The following is a 15,388-nucleotide window of genomic DNA, read 5'->3' on the forward strand; positions in this document are numbered from 1 at the left end:
AGCCCAAGTTTGGGTTAAAAAAGGCCCAAAAAGGTAAATCTGACTGAATTTGGGTCCAAAAAGGCCTCAAAAAGCCCAGATTTGGGTTAAAAAAGGCCTAAAAAGGTAAAACCTGACTGAACTTGGGCCCAAAAAGGCCTCAAAAGGCCCAAATTTGGGTCAAAAAAGGCCCAAAAAGGTAAATCCTGACTGAATTTGGGTCCAAAAATCTCAGATTTGGGTCAAAAAGGCCCAAAAAAGTAAATTCTGACTGAATTTGGGCCCAAAAAGGCCCCAAAAGGCTCAAATTTGGTCAAAATAAGGCGCAAAAAGGTAAAACCTGACTGAATTTGGGCCTAAAAAGGCCCTAAAAAGCTCAGATTTGGGTCAAAAAAGGCCCAAAAAGGTAAAACCTGAATGAATTTGGGTCCAAAAAGGCCCCAAAAAGCCCAGATTTGGGTCAAAAAAGGCCCAAAAAGGTAAATCCTGACTGAATTTAAGTCCAAAAAGGCCTCAAAAAGCCCAAATTTGGGTCAAAAAAGGCCCAGAAAGGTAAATTCTGACTGAATTTGGGTCCAAAAAGCTCAGATTTGGGTCAAAAAAGGCCCAGAAAGGTAAATTCTGACTGAAATTGGGTCCAAAAAGGCCTCAAAAAGCCCAGATTTGGGTTAAAAAAGGCCCAAAAAGGTAAATTCTGACTGAATTTAGGCCCAAAAAGGCCCCAAAAAGCCCAGATTTGGGTCAAAAAAGGCCTTAAAAGGTAAATCCTGACTGAGTTTGGGTCCAAAAAGCTCAGATTTGGGTCAAAAAAGGCCCAGAAAGGTAAATTCTGACTGAAATTGGGTCCAAAAAGGCCTCAAAAAGCCCAGATTTGGGTTAAAAAAGGCCCATAAAGGTAAATTCTGACTGAATTTAGGCCCAAAAACGCCCCAAAAAGCTCAGATTTGGGTTAAAAAAGGCCCAAAAAGGTAAATCCTGACTGAATTTAAGTCCAAAAAGGCCTCAAAAAGCCCAAATTTGGGTCAAAAAAGGCCCGAAAAGGTAAATCCTGACTGAATTTGGGCCCAAAAAGGCCTCAAAAAGCCCAAATTTGGGTCAAAAATGGCCTAAGAAAGTAAATCCTGACTGAATTTAGGTCCAAAAAGCTCAGATTTGGGTCAAAAAAGGCCCAAAAAGGTAAATCTGGCCTAAATTTAGGCCTAAAAAGCCTCAGAAAGTCCAAATTTGGGTCAAAAAAGGCCCAAAAAGGTAAATTCTGACTGAATTTAGGCCCAAAAAGGCCTCAAAAAGCCCAGATTTGGGTTAAAAAAGGCCTAAAAAGGTAAATCCTGACTGAGTTTGGGTCCAAAAAGGCCCAAAAAGGTAAATCTGGCCTAAATTTAGGCCCAAAAAGGCCCCAAAAGGCCCAAATTTGGGTCAAAAAAGGCCCAAAGCGATAAAAAAACCCCAAATTTGAGTCCAAAAATGCCCAGATTTGGGCAAAGAGTCCAAACCTCTGCAGTTTTGGGTGCAAAGTGGCACGAAACGGTCAAATCCCCTCTGGTTTTGCTGCGAAAAGGAAGGAAAAAGGTGAAAGGCGGGGGAGGGCCCAAAAAAAGTCAAGTTTTGGGGAAGTGGCCCAAAAAAGGGGAAGTTTGGCCCCAAAACGTTTTTGTCGGGGCCTCCGTCGCCGTGAGCAGCAGCACCCCAAGCACCCCAAGCACCCACGGTGACACAAAACGGGACAAAAAGCCCCAAAAAAAGCGGAAGTGGCGGGAAAAGGCGATTTTGCCCAAAACTGGTCAAATTCAGCCCAAATCGGGGCCGTTTTTTTTTTTTTTGGGGTGGAATTGCTCAAAATGGGGGAAAATTGATCAGTTTTGGGGGGGTTTGAGGTGCTCTGGGATTGGGTGGGGGAGGAATGGGTGAAAAAACGTGGATTTGGGTCAAAAAAGGGAAAAAATGAGCGATTTGGGTCAAAAAAGGCCCAAAGAGGTAAAATCCACCCAGGTTTGGGTTCATGGGTGCCATGCAAGGAGCTTGGGTGCCTCTTGAAGGGCTTTGGGTGCCTCTTGGGTGCCTCTTGAACCTTCTTGGGTGCCCCATGGAGGTTCTTGGGTGCCTCTTGGTTCTTGGGTGCCTCTTGGGTGCCTCTTGACCCTTCTTGGGTGCCTCTTGGTTCTTAGGTGCTTCTTGAACCTTCTTGGGTGCCTCTTGGGTGCCCCTTGATCCTCTTGGGTGCCTCTTGGTTCTTGGGTTCCTCTTGGATGACTCTTGAACCTTCTTGGGTGCCTCTTGAAGGCCTCTTGGGTGCCCCATGGAGGTTCTTGGGTGCCCCTTGGTTCTTGGGTGCCCCTTGAACCTCCTTGGGTGCCTCTTGAACCTTCTTGGGTGCCTCTTGAAGGCCTCTTGGGTGCCCCATGGAGGTTCTTGGGTGCCTCTTCTAGGTGTTTGGGTGCCTCTTGGGTGCCTCTTGAACCTTCTTGGGTGCCCCATGGAGGTTCTTGGGTGCCTCTTGGTTCTTGGGTGCCTCTTGGGTGCCTCTTGACCCTTCTTGGGTGCCTTTTGAAGGCCTCTTGGGTGCCTCTTGGTTCTTGGGTGCCACTTGGATGACTCTTGAACCTCCTTGGGTGCCTCTTGAAGGCCTCTTGGGTGCCTCTTGGTTCTTGGGTGCCTCTTGGATGACTCTTGAACCTTCTCGGGTGCCTCTTGAAGGCCTCATGGGTGCCCCATGGAGGTTCTTGGGTGCCTCTTGGTTCTTGGGTGCCCCCTGGGTGCCTCTTGAAGGTTCTTGGGTGCCCCATGGATGTTCTTGAACCTTCTTGGGTGCCTCTTGAACCATCTTGGGTGCCTCTTGGGTGCCTCTTGGCTGCCACTTGGTTCTTGGGTGCCTCTTGAAGGCCTCTTGGGTGCCTCTTGGTCCTTGGGTGCCTCTTGGGTGCCCCTTGACCCTTCTTGGGTGCCTCTTGAAGGCCTCTTGGGTGCCCCTTGCTTCTTGGGTGCCCCTTGGGTGCCTCTTGCTCCTTGGCTTCCCCTCCAAGGCCTCTTGGGTGCCCCTTGCTTCTCAGGTTCCTCTTGGTTGCCCCTTCCGCCATCTTTAGGCCTCTTCCTCCCAGGGCCACGCCCACCCCCAGGTGTCCCCGGCGTCTCCACCGTCACCCAAGCGGTGAAGAGGAACCCCCACCCCAACCCCCACCCCAACCCCCACCCATTTTTTTTTTCTGCTTTTCTTCCTTTTTGGTTATTTTCCCTTTTTGCCCGGCCTCCCCGCGGGGCCTTCCCCGCCGTGTCCACCATCTTTGGCGCAGTAGTAGGTGGCGGTGTCCTCAGCCCTCAGGTCGTCCAATCGCATCCTGGCGGCGCCCCGGGACCCCTCTCTGAAGATGGCGACGCGGGGCCTCAGCGCCGGGGCGGTGGCGGCCATCTTGCCGAAGCCCCCCACCCACTCCAAGCCTTTGCCGGGGCGCTGACGCACCCACAAGATGGCGGCGGCCTCGCCCGAGGCCTTGCAGAGGAGACTCAAGGACCCCCCGGGGGCGTTGAGGCCGCCGCCGGACTCCGCCAGCTCCACGGCCGCCATCTTGCCTGCGGAGAGAAGAGGGAGGAGAAGGTTGAGCGGCGGCGGCGGAACCCCCATTTCGGGCCCGCCCGCCCCCTGGGGTAATCGGGGACCCACCTGGCACGGCGGCCATGATGAGGAGGAGGAGGAAGGAGAAGGAGGAGGTGGCGGCCATCTTGGGGATGCCGAGGTTGGTGGCTCCATGGTGGGAGCGCCGGGGGATTTAAAGGAGGGGGTGATTTGCATGCGATTTGCATAGGCCACGCCCCCCTCCTGGCTCGTTGAGGTGTTTCCTGACGGCCATGTTGAGGGGGGAGGGGATGGGGTTAATTAGTTAATGGTGGTGGATTAATGGGATTAGTTATTTGTTTGGGTGTGTTAATGAGTTTGGTTAATTAATTATGGGTTTAATGAGATTAATTAATTGGGATTGTTGGATTGCTTTAGGATTAAGGAGTGTGATTAATTAATTAATTAGCTGGAATGAATTAATGGGCTCAGTGGGAATGGATTAATTGATGGTTTTAATTAACTGGAATGGAATAAACCTTGATTTCCTTATTGCTTAATTAATGAGTTTAATTAACTGGCGTTAATTATGGAGTAAACATTTTAATTACTGAGGAATTATTTGTTTAATTTCTTATCAATCAATTAAGTGAGTTAATGGATGGGAATTAATTAATTGGTTCTCAGTTATTGACGAAGGTGTTTAATGACTTAATTATTAATTATCGATTAATTAGTGAATGAATTTGAGGCCGGGAGGGAGCTGGTAATTGGTGGAACTGTGATTAATTAATTAATTGCAAGAATTAATTGCATTCCCTCGGGGGAATTAATCCCAGATCTGAATTAATTAATTAATTAACATCAATAATCACTGCTGTGCAATTAATTAACTGAATTAATCGAGATAATCCCCAATCCAATTAATTAATTGCCATTATCAAGGTCATGAAATAAATTAAGGGAATTAATCAGCGATGTTAATAAAGCAATTAATTAGTGAATTAATAAGGGAATTATTAATATTAATTAATTAATAATTAATATTAATTAGTTGGTATTTTACTCGCTAAAAAAGAAATTAAAGACCCCCGACCCCTTAATTAAACCGAATTGTTTAATTGCTTTTAATTGCAGCCAATTAATGAGCCCTTGGCGGCTCGTTAGCGCCCTCATCGGTGACGTCATCAGCTTGGTTTTTGGGGCAGAATGCCTGGAAATGGAGAGTGCTGCCCGCCCCTCCCCCACAGCCCATATTGGGGGAGAAAAATGGGATTTTGGGGGGAAAAAACTCCAGAGTTTGAGGTAAAATCTTCATTTTAAGAGGCAAAGTGTGAGAATTGGGGGAAAAAAATGAAATTTTGAGGCAAAATGTCCAGTTTTTGATAAAAAATATTTATGTTATAAGGTAAAGTGGGGGAATTGAGGTAAAAAACGACATTTTGAGGAAAAACACCCAGTTTTTGAGGTAAAACATTTATGTTATGAGGTAAAGTGGGGGAATTGAGGCAAAAAATGCAATTTTGAGGCAAAATGTTCGGTTTTTGAGGTAAAATATTTAAATTATGAGGTAAAGTGTGAGAACTGAGGCAAAAAACCTAAAATTTTGAGGCAAAATGTCCAGTTTTGAGGCAAAACATTGAGGTTATGAGGTAAAGTGTGAGAATTGAGGGGAAAAAAGGAAATTTTGAGGTAAAATCTTTAGTTTCTGAGGTAAAATATTGAGGTTATGAGGTAAAGTGTGAGAACTGAGGAAAAAAATGAAATTTTGAGGCAAAATGTTCAGTTTTTGAGGTAAAATATTTAGATTATGAGGTAAAGTGTGAGAAATGAGGCAAAAAACTAAAATTTTGAGGCAAAATGTCCAGTTTTGAGGCAAAATATTGAGGTTATGAGGTAAAGCGTGAGAACTGAGGCAAAAAACGCCATTTTCAGGCAAAATCGGAGCACCTGAAGCCCAACCCCAAGATCCTGAGGCCAAACTTGAAATCTGGAGCATTCTGGGGAAAACTTGAAAACTTGGAGGCCTGGCAGAACCCAACCCAACCGCCGAGGCTTCGGTGCCGCCGCCGCTCAACCTTCTCCTCCCTCTTCTCTCCGCAGGCAAGATGGCGGCCGTGGAGTTGGCGGAGTCCGGCGGCGGCCTCAGCGCCCCCGGGGGGTCCTTGAGTCTCCTCTGCAAGGCCTCGGGCTTCACCTTCGGTGACTACGACATGATGTGGGCGCGGCAACGCATCGGGAAGGGCCTGGAGTTCGTCGCGAGCATTAACTGGAATGGCGGCTACATCTACTACGCGCCGTCGGTCCGGGACCGCTTCACCATCTCCAGGGACAACGCCCAGAGCACGTTGAGGCTGCAGATGAACAACCTCAAGGCCGAGGACACCGCCACCTACTACTGCGCCAAAAGTGCTTGTCGTGGTTGTGGTGGTGGTGCTGGTTATGGTGGCACCAGGCCCGGCCCCGTCGCGACCTCCAGCAGCGCCAAATTCCCGGTTTCGAGGCCGCGTTCGGAAAATGGAAGGTTCGGAATGGCAAAAGTTTGGGTTTTCCGGCAACGCCTCGAAATGGCAAATTGTGCCTCAGTTCCCACACTTTGCCTCATGACCTAAAGGTTTTGCCTCAAAACTGGAACATTTTGCCTCAAAATTTCGTTTTTTTTCCTCAGTTCTCACACGTTCCCTCATAACCTCAATATTTTACCTCAAAAACTGGATATTTTACCTCAAAATTTCGTTTTTTTGCCTCAGTTCTCACACTTTGCCTCATAACCTAAATATTTTACCTCAAAAACTGGATATTTTACCTCAAAATTTCGTTTTTTTGCCTCAGTTCTCACACTTTGCCTCATGACCTAAATATTTTACCTCAAAAACTGGATATTTTACCTCAAAATTTAGTTTTTTCCCTAACTTCCCACACTTTGCCTCATAACCTCAATATTTTACTTAAAAAACTGGATATTTTACCTCAAAATTTCGTTTTCTGCCTCAATTCTCACACTTTGCCTCATAACCTCAATATTTTACCTCAAAAACTGGATATTTTACCTCAAAATTTCGTTTTCTGCCTCAATTCTCACACTTTGCCTCGTAACCTAAATATTTTACCTCAAAAACTCGGTGTTTTGGCTCAGAATTATGGTTTTTGACTCAATTCTCACACTTTTCCTTTTAACGTAAAGATTTTACCTCAGAAACTTGGATTTCCTCTCAAAATCTCAACTTTTGGACATTTTGAGGGGAAAATTGAAGGTTTTGACAAAAAAGTCAAGATTTTGAGGTGAAATGTCAAGGTTTTTATTCAAAACGTTTAGGTTATGAAGCAAAATGTTAGAACTGTGGCAAAATGTCCACATTTTGAGGCAAAATGTCCGGTTTTGAGGCAAAATATTGAGGTTATGAGGTAAAGTGTGAGAACTGAGGCAAAAAACGCCATTTTCAGGCAAAATCGGAGCACCTGAAGCCCAACCCCAAGATCCTGAGGCCAAACTTGAAATCTGGAGCATTCTGGGGAAAACTTGAAAACTTGGAGGCCTGGCAGAACCCAACCCAACCGCCGAGGCTTCGGTGCCGCCGCCACCGCTCAAACTTCTCCTCCCTCTTCTCTCCGCAGGCAAGATGGCGGCCGTGGAGCTGGCGGAGTCCGGCGGCGGCCTCAGCGCCCCCGGGGGGTCCTTGAGTCTCCTCTGCAAGGCCTCGGGCTTCAACTTCGGCGACTACGGCATGATGTGGGCGCGGCAACGCCCCGGGAAGGGCCTGGAGTTCGTCGCAAGAATCTACAGCAATGGCGGCACCGACTACGCGGCGTCGGTCCGGGGCCGCTTCACCATCTCCAGGGACAACGCGCAGAGCACGGTGAGGCTGCAGATGAACAACCTCAAGGCCGAGGACACCGCCACCTACTACTGCGCCAAAGCTGGTGGTGCTGGTTGGGGTGGTTGTGGTGGAGTTTGGGTCAAAATCTAAAACATTGAGGCAAAAATTCTAAATTTCGATGACAAAATTCAAAATTTTGAAGGTGAAAGTCAAGATCCATCTGGGAAACTCAAGGTTGGGAGGTGAAACGTTGAGGTTTTGACGGGGCAATGAATGGTTTGGAGAGAAAAAGAGGTTCAGAAGCAAAATGGAGGATTTCTTCCCCAAACTCAACGCTTTGCCTCAAGTTTTTACCTCAAAAACCTCACCACCAGCACCACTTTTGGCGCAGTAGTAGGTGGCGGTGTCCTCGGCCTTGAGGTTGTTCATCTGCAGCCTCACCGTGCTCTGGGCGTTGTCCCTGGAGATGGTGAAGCGGTCCCGGACCGACGGCGCGTACAAGGTGTCGCCACCACCGTTGCTGATGCTCGCAACGTACTCCAGGCCCTTCCCGGGGCGTTGCCGCGCCCACATCATGCCGTAGCTGCCGAAGTTGAAGCCCGAGGCCTTGCAGAGGAGACTCAAGGACCCCCCGGGGGCGCTGAGGCCGCCGCCGGACTCCGCCAGCTCCACGGCCGCCATCTTGCCTGCGGAGAGAAGAGGGAGGAGAAGGTTGAGCGGCGGCGGCGGCACCGAAGCCTCGGTGGTTGGGTTGGGTTCTGCCAGGCCTCCAAGTTTTCAAGTTTTCCCCAGAATGCTCCAGATTTCAAGTTTGGCCTCAGGATCTTGGGGTTGGGCTTCAGGTGCTCCGATTTTGCCTGAAAATGGCGTTTTTCGCCTCAGTTCTCACACTTTACCTCATAACCTCAATGTTTTGCCTCAAAACCGGACATTTTGCCTCAAAATGTGGACATTTTGCCTCAGTTCTAACATTTTGCTTCATAACCTAAACGTTTTGCCTAAAAACCTTCACATTTCACCTCAAAATCTTGACTTTTTTGTCAAAACCTTGAATTTTCCCCTCAAAATGTCCAAAAGTTGAGATTTTGAGAGGAAATCCAAGTTTCTGAGGTAAAATCTTTACGTTAAAAGGAAAAGTGTGAGAATTGAGCCAAAAACCATAATTCTGAGCCAAAACACCGAGTTTTTGAGGTAAAATATTTAGGTTATGAGGCAAAGTGTGAGAATTGAGGCAAAAAACGAAATTTTGAGGTAAAATATCCAGTTTTTGAGGTAAAATATTGAGGTTATGAGGGAACGTGTGAGAATTGAGGGAAAAAACGAAATTTTGAGGTAAAATGTCCCAGTTTTGAGGCAAAACCTTTAGGTCATGAGGCAAAGTGTGGGAACTGAGGCACAATTTGCCATTTCGAGGCGTTGCCGGAAAACCCAAACTTTTGCCATTCCGAACCTTCCATTTTCCGAACGCGGCCTCGAAACCGGGAATTTGGCGCTGCTGGAGGTCGCGCCGGGGCCGGGCCTGGTGCCACCATAACCAGCACCACCAGCATAACCATCACCAGCTTTGGCGCAGTAGTAGGTGGCGGTGTCCTCGGCCTTGAGGTTGTTCATCTGCAGCCTCACCGTGCTCTGGGCGTTATCCCTGGAGATGGTGAAGCGGCCCCGGACCGACGGCGCGTACCAGGTGCCGCCATTGCTGTTGATGCCCGCAACCCACTCAAGGCCCTTCCCAGGGCCTTGACGCACCCATATCATGCCATAGCCGCCGAAGGTGAAGCCCGAGGCCTTGCAGAGGAGACTCAAGGACCCCCCGGGGGCGCTGAGGCCGCCGCCGGACTCCGCCAGCTCCACGGCCGCCATCTTGCCTGCGGAGAGAAGAGGGAGGAGAAGGTTGAGCGGCGGCGGCACCGAAGCCTCGGCGGTTGGGTTGGGTTCTGCCAGGCCTCCAAGTTTTCAAGTTTTCCCCAGAATGCTCCAGATTTCAAGTTTGGCCTCAGGATCTTGGGGTTGGGCTTCAGGTGCTCTGATTTTGCCTGAAAATGGCGTTTTTTGCCTCAGTTCTCACGCTTTACCTCATAACCTCAATGTTTTGCCTCAAAACTGGACATTTCACCTCAAAATATCATTTTTTTGCCTCATTTCTCACACTTTACCTCAGAATTTAAATATTTTACCTCAAAAACTGAACATTTTGCCTCAAAATTTCATTTTTTGCCTCAGTTCTCACACTTTACCTCATAACCTCAATGCTTTGCCTCAAAACCGGACATTTTGCCTCAAAATGTGGACATTTTGCCTCAGTTCTAACATTTTGCTTCATAACCTAAACGTTTTGCCTAAAAACCTTCACATTTCACCTCAAAATCTTGACTTTTTTGTCAAAACCTTGAATTTTCCCCTCAAAATGTCCAAAACTTGAGATTTTGAGAGGAAATCCAAGTTTCTGAGGTAAAATCTTTACGTTAAAAGGAAAAGTGTGAGAATTGAGTCAAAAACCATAATTCTGAGCCAAAACACCGAGTTTTTGAGGTAAAATATTTAGGTTATGAGGCAAAGTGTGAGAATTGAGGCAAAAAACGAAATTTTGAGGTAAAATATCCAGTTTTTTAGGTAAAATATTTAGGTTATGAGGCAAAGTGTGAGAACTGAGGCAAAAAAAACGAAATTTTGAGGTAAAATATCCAGTTTTTGAGGTAAAATATTGAGGTTATGAGGGAACGTGTGAGAATTGAGGGGAAAAAATGAAATTTTGAGGCAAAATGTCCCAGTTTTGAGGCAAAACCTTTAGGTCATGAGGCAAAGTGTGGGAACTGAGGCACAATTTGCCATTTCGAGGCGTTGCCGGAAAACCCAAACTTTTGCCATTCCGAACCTTCCATTTTCCGAACGCGGCCTCGAAACCGGGAATTTGGCGCTGCTGGAGGTCGCGCCGGGGCCGGGCCTGGTGCCACCATAACCAGCACCACCAGCATAACCACCACCACTTTTGGCGCAGTAATAGGTGGCGGTGTCCTCGGCCTTGAGGTTGTTCATCTGCAGCCTCAACGTGCTCTGGGCGTTGTCCCTGGAGATGGTGAAGCGGTCCCGGACCGACGGCGCGTAGTAGATGTAGCCGCCATTCCAGTTGATGCTCGCGACGAACTCCAGGCCCTTCCCGGGGCGTTGCCGCACCCACATCATGTCGTAGTCACCAAAGGTGAAGCCCGAGGCCTTGCAGAGGAGACTCAAGGACCCCCCGGGGGCGCTGAGGCCGCCGCCGGACTCTGCCAGCTCCACGGCCGCCATCTTGCCTGTGGAGAGAAGAGGGAGGAGAAGGTTGAGCGGCGGCGGCACCGAAGCCTCAGCGGTTGGGTTGGGTTCTGCCAGGCCTCCAAGTTTTCAAGTTTTCCCCAGAATGCTCCAGATTTCAAGTTTGGCCTCAGGATCTTGGGGTTGGGCTTCAGGTGCTCCGATTTTGCCTGAAAATGGCGTTTTTTGCCTCAGTTCTCCCGCTTTACCTCATAACCTCAATATTTTGCCTCAAAACTGGACATTTTGCCTCAAAATTTTAGTTTTTTGCCTCAGTTCTCACACTTTACCTCATAACCTCAATATTTTACCTCAGAAACTGAAGATTTTACCTCAAAATTTCCTTTTTTCCCCTCAATTCTCACGCTTTACCTCATAACCTCAATATTTTACCTCAAAACCTGAACATTTCCTCTCAAAATTTTGGCTTTTTTGGTCAAAATTTCGTTTTTCCCCTCCAAACGTCAAAAACTTGAGGTTTTGAGAGGAAATTCAAAATTTTGAGGTAAAATATTGAGGATTTTGGGGCAATTTCATGATTCTGAAACATTTTGAGTGAAAAACTGAAGGTTTTGAGAAAAAAGGTGAAAATTTTTGAGGTAAAACTTGATTTTGTGGTGAAATTTCAAATTTTGGGGGAAAATTGGGGATTTTGAGGTGAAATTTCAAATTTTGGGGGAAAATTGGGGATTTTGAGGTAAAATTGGGGATTTTGAGGTAAAATTGGGGACTTTAAGACCAAAAGTTGCATTTTTTTTAAGAATTCAGGTGCTGGAGGTCTAAGAAAGAGGAAGGGGGAGGGAAACAGGGTGAAAAAACCACATTTGAGGCTTTTGAGGCTAAAAATAGCGATTTTTGATAGCGGGGAAATCCCCGGAGTGGGTGGAGCTTGGGGCCCCTCCCCCACCCCGGGCCCCAAAATACTCAGGGAGGGAGCGAGGAGGGGGAGGGGGGGGGGGGGTGAAGGCTACGAATTGAATTAACAGCAATTAAATTGATGATTATTAATTAATTGGTGATAATTCCTCTGCGAGTTGCCCGTGATTAATTAATGATTATTAATAATTAATGATTCTTTGTGTTTTCTGCTGTTTAAGGGTAAAATCTGAGGTATTAAAGTGGTAAATAAATTATATTATTTAAATTTTGGACTAAATTTGGAATTTTTTAATTAAATAGGAGGATTATTTATTCATTTTTGTATTTATTAATGATTATTTTAGTAGTTTTAGTAGAATTTTATTAGATTTACTCCAATTAATAGAATTATCAGACTTCTATTAAGTAGAATTAGTGTAATGGAATAAATTAATTGTTCAAAATGATGTTTATTAGGCTGATTAAATTAGAATTAATATTTCCAGGAGTATTAATGATATTTATATTGTTATTTATTACTTTATTGCTTAATATTTCTCGTAGTGATTAGATTAAATTTTCTATTGTAAATTTTATCTTTTTATATTTTTATATTTTTATATTTTTATATTTTATCTCTATTAATATTTTAGATTTATATTTTATGTTTTTATACTTTTATTTTTCTGTAATTTAGGTAGAATTTTATTTAATTTCTATCTAAACTATGAACATAAAAAGAAGAATATTTGTTAATATTCTCAAAGTTGTTGGAATTAAGAGATATTTAATGAAATTATATTTAATTTTAACTTGTTAGAACCTAATCCAGATTAATTATAGATTATATTATATTATATTATAATATGTTTTATTTTATTTTATTTTATTTTATCTTATTTTATTTTAATATATTTTAATATATTTTATTATATTTTATTTATTTTGTATTTTAATTTATTTTATTTCAATATATTATATTACATTGTACTATATTCTATTTTATTCTATTCTATTTTAATTTCTTTTATTTTAATATATTATATTTTATTTTATTTTATTTCAATATATTATATTGTACTATATTGTATTATGTTATTTTATATTATTTTATTTTATGTTATTTTATTTTTATTTTATGTTATTATTTTATTTTAATATATTTTATTATATTATATTTTAATTATTATATTTATTATTTATTATAATTATTATATTTAATTTATTATATTTTATTTGATTCTATTCTATTTTAATTTCTTTTATTTTAATATATTATATTATATTATTTTATGTTTTTTTTAATTTTATATTTTAATGTTACATTATATTTTTATATTCTATTTTAATTTCTTTTATTTTAATATATTATATTGCACTTATATTTTATTTTATTCTATTCTATTTTAATTTCTTTTATTTTAATATATTGTATTATGTTTTATTTTATTTTAATATATTACATTAAATTATATTCTTATATCATATTCTATTTTAATTTCTTTTATTTTAATTTATTTTATTTTATTCTATTCTATTTTAATTGATTTTATTTTAATTTATTTTATTATATTATATGTTATTTTATTTTTTATATTATATTCTAATTTCTTTTATTTTAATATATTATATTACATTACATTTTTATGTTATATTCTATTTTAATTTCTTTTATTTTAATAGATTTTATTTTATTATATTTTATACTATTCTATTTTAATTGATTTTATTTTAATACATTGTATTATATTATATTTTATTTTATTTTAATATATTATATTACATTAAATTATATTCTTATATCATATTATATTTTAATTTCTTTTATTTTAATATATTTTATTTTATTTTATTCTATTCTATTTTAATTTATTTTATTTTAATTTATTTTATTATATTTTAATTTCTTTTATTTTAATTTATTGTATTTTATTCTATTCTATTTTAATTGATTTTATTTTATTTTATTATATTATATGTTATTTTATTTTTTATATTATATTCTAATTTCTTTTATTTTAATATATTACATTATATTTTTATATTATATTCTATTTTAATTTCTTTTATTTTAATATATTTTATTTTATTTTATTTTATTCTATTCTATTCTAATTGATTTTATTTTAATTTATTATATTATACTATATTTTATTTTATTTTAATATATTACATTAAATTATATTCTTATATCATATTCTATTTTAATTTCTTTTATTTTAATTTATTTTATTTTATTCTATTCTATTTTAATTGATTTTATTTTAATTTATTTTATTATATTATATGTTATTTTATTTTTTATATTATATTCTAATTTCTTTTATTTTAATATATTATATTACATTATATTTTTATATTATATTCTATTTTAATTTCTTTTATTTTAATATATTTTATTTTATTTTATTTTATTCTATTCTATTTTAATTTATTTTATTTTAATATATTGTATTACATTTTATTTTATTTTAATACATTATATTACATTAAATTATATTCTTATATCATATTATATTTTAATTTCTTTTTATTTTAATATATTATATTTTATTTTATTTTATTCTATTATATTTCAATTGATTTTATTTTAATTTATTATATTATATTATATTATATTATATTTTAATTTATTTTAGTATATTCTATTATATTGTGCTCTATTATAATTTCTTTTATTTTAATATATTTTATTTTATTTTATTCTATTCTATTTTAATTTATTTTATTTTAATTTATTTTATTATATTATATTCTAATTTCTTTTATTTTATTATATTACATTATATTTTTATATTATATTCTATTTTAATTTCTTTTATTTTAATATATTGTATTATGTTATATTTTATTTTAATATATTATATTACATTAAATTATATTCTTATATCATATTCTATTTTAATTTCTTTTATTTTAATTTATTTTATTTTATTTTATTTTATTCTATTCTATTCTAATTTATTTTATTTTAATATATTGTATTATATTATATTTTATTTTATTTTAATATATTATATTACATAATATTTTCATGTTATATTCTATTTTAATTTCTTTTATTTTAATATATCATATTTTATTTTATTTTATTCTATTCTATTTTAATTTCTTTTATTTTAATATATTTTATTTTATTTTATTCTATTCTATTTTAATTTATTTTATTTTAATTTATTTTATTATATTTTAATTTATTTTAATATATTATATTACATAATATTTTTATATTAAATATATATATATATACTATATTTTATTTTATTTTAATACATTACATTAAATTATATTCTTATATCATATTCTATTCTAATTTCTTTTATTTTAATATATTTTATTTTATTTTATTCTATTTTAATTGATTTTATTTTAATTTTTTTTAATTCTATTCCACTGTTATATTTGATTTTATTTTAATATATTTAATTACATTTTCTATTAATAAATATTTATAAATATTTATAAATATAAATAATTTTCTATTATGTTATTATTCTTTTCTTTTCTTTTGTAATATTATATTATATTAATATTAAATTAATTAATATTATATTAAACATTGTGATATTATATTCAAAATACCTTTTCTTTTATCTTTACTCTTTAATCCAATCGGAATCCTCGTGGTTTATCCACCGTGGTTTATTCAAGTTCTTTGGATTTCATTTTGATTTCAGTGCTTCTGATGGCTCCTTTTTTACAATTAGATTTATTAGACTTCCAAGATTAATAATCCTTTAATTAACAAATAATCCTTTAATTTATTAACAATAAATCAGTTTTCAATCAATAAATGCTTCGTTTTCAAGAAACGGTTGGAATTTATTATCAATCTTTGGGTTCTTTAATGGCGAAATGTTAAAGATAATTATTAAATTTAATTAAAATTTAATTTAAT

The 15,388-nt window shown here is 38.4% G+C and overlaps 1 protein-coding gene and 4 gene segments (V, D, J or C); 1 reads left to right on the top strand and 4 right to left on the bottom strand.

Moving 5' to 3' along the window:
• Nucleotides 1–3,199: 3,199 nt before the first annotated feature.
• Nucleotides 3,200–3,710, bottom strand: LOC115600396. The segment is given in 2 exon segments: nt 3,200–3,543; nt 3,635–3,710. Coding segments are annotated over 2 exon segments (402 nt in total).
• A 1,912-nt stretch (nt 3,711–5,622) lies between these two features.
• On the top strand, nt 5,623–7,502 carry LOC115600397 (immunoglobulin gamma-1 heavy chain-like). The gene is made up of 2 exons (XM_030468920.1): nt 5,623–6,050; nt 7,142–7,502. Exons 1-2 carry the CDS (start codon nt 5,635–5,637, stop codon nt 7,500–7,502), a joined length of 777 nt encoding a protein of 258 aa, XP_030324780.1. The 5' UTR covers nt 5,623–5,634.
• A 184-nt stretch (nt 7,503–7,686) lies between these two features.
• LOC115600398 lies at nt 7,687–8,025 on the bottom strand. The segment is given in 1 exon segment: nt 7,687–8,025. A coding segment is annotated over 1 exon segment (339 nt).
• Nucleotides 8,026–8,706: 681 nt separating this feature from the next.
• Nucleotides 8,707–9,216, bottom strand: LOC115600399. The segment is given in 1 exon segment: nt 8,707–9,216. A coding segment is annotated over 1 exon segment (498 nt).
• A 912-nt stretch (nt 9,217–10,128) lies between these two features.
• Nucleotides 10,129–10,629, bottom strand: LOC115600400. The segment is given in 1 exon segment: nt 10,129–10,629. A coding segment is annotated over 1 exon segment (501 nt).
• Between the last annotated feature and the right edge of the window lie 4,759 nt (nt 10,630–15,388).

The sequence above is a fragment of the Calypte anna genome, unplaced genomic scaffold, assembly GCF_003957555.1.
Source record: "Calypte anna isolate BGI_N300 unplaced genomic scaffold, bCalAnn1_v1.p scaffold_90_arrow_ctg1, whole genome shotgun sequence".
NCBI classification, from domain to species: domain Eukaryota; kingdom Metazoa; phylum Chordata; class Aves; order Apodiformes; family Trochilidae; genus Calypte; species Calypte anna.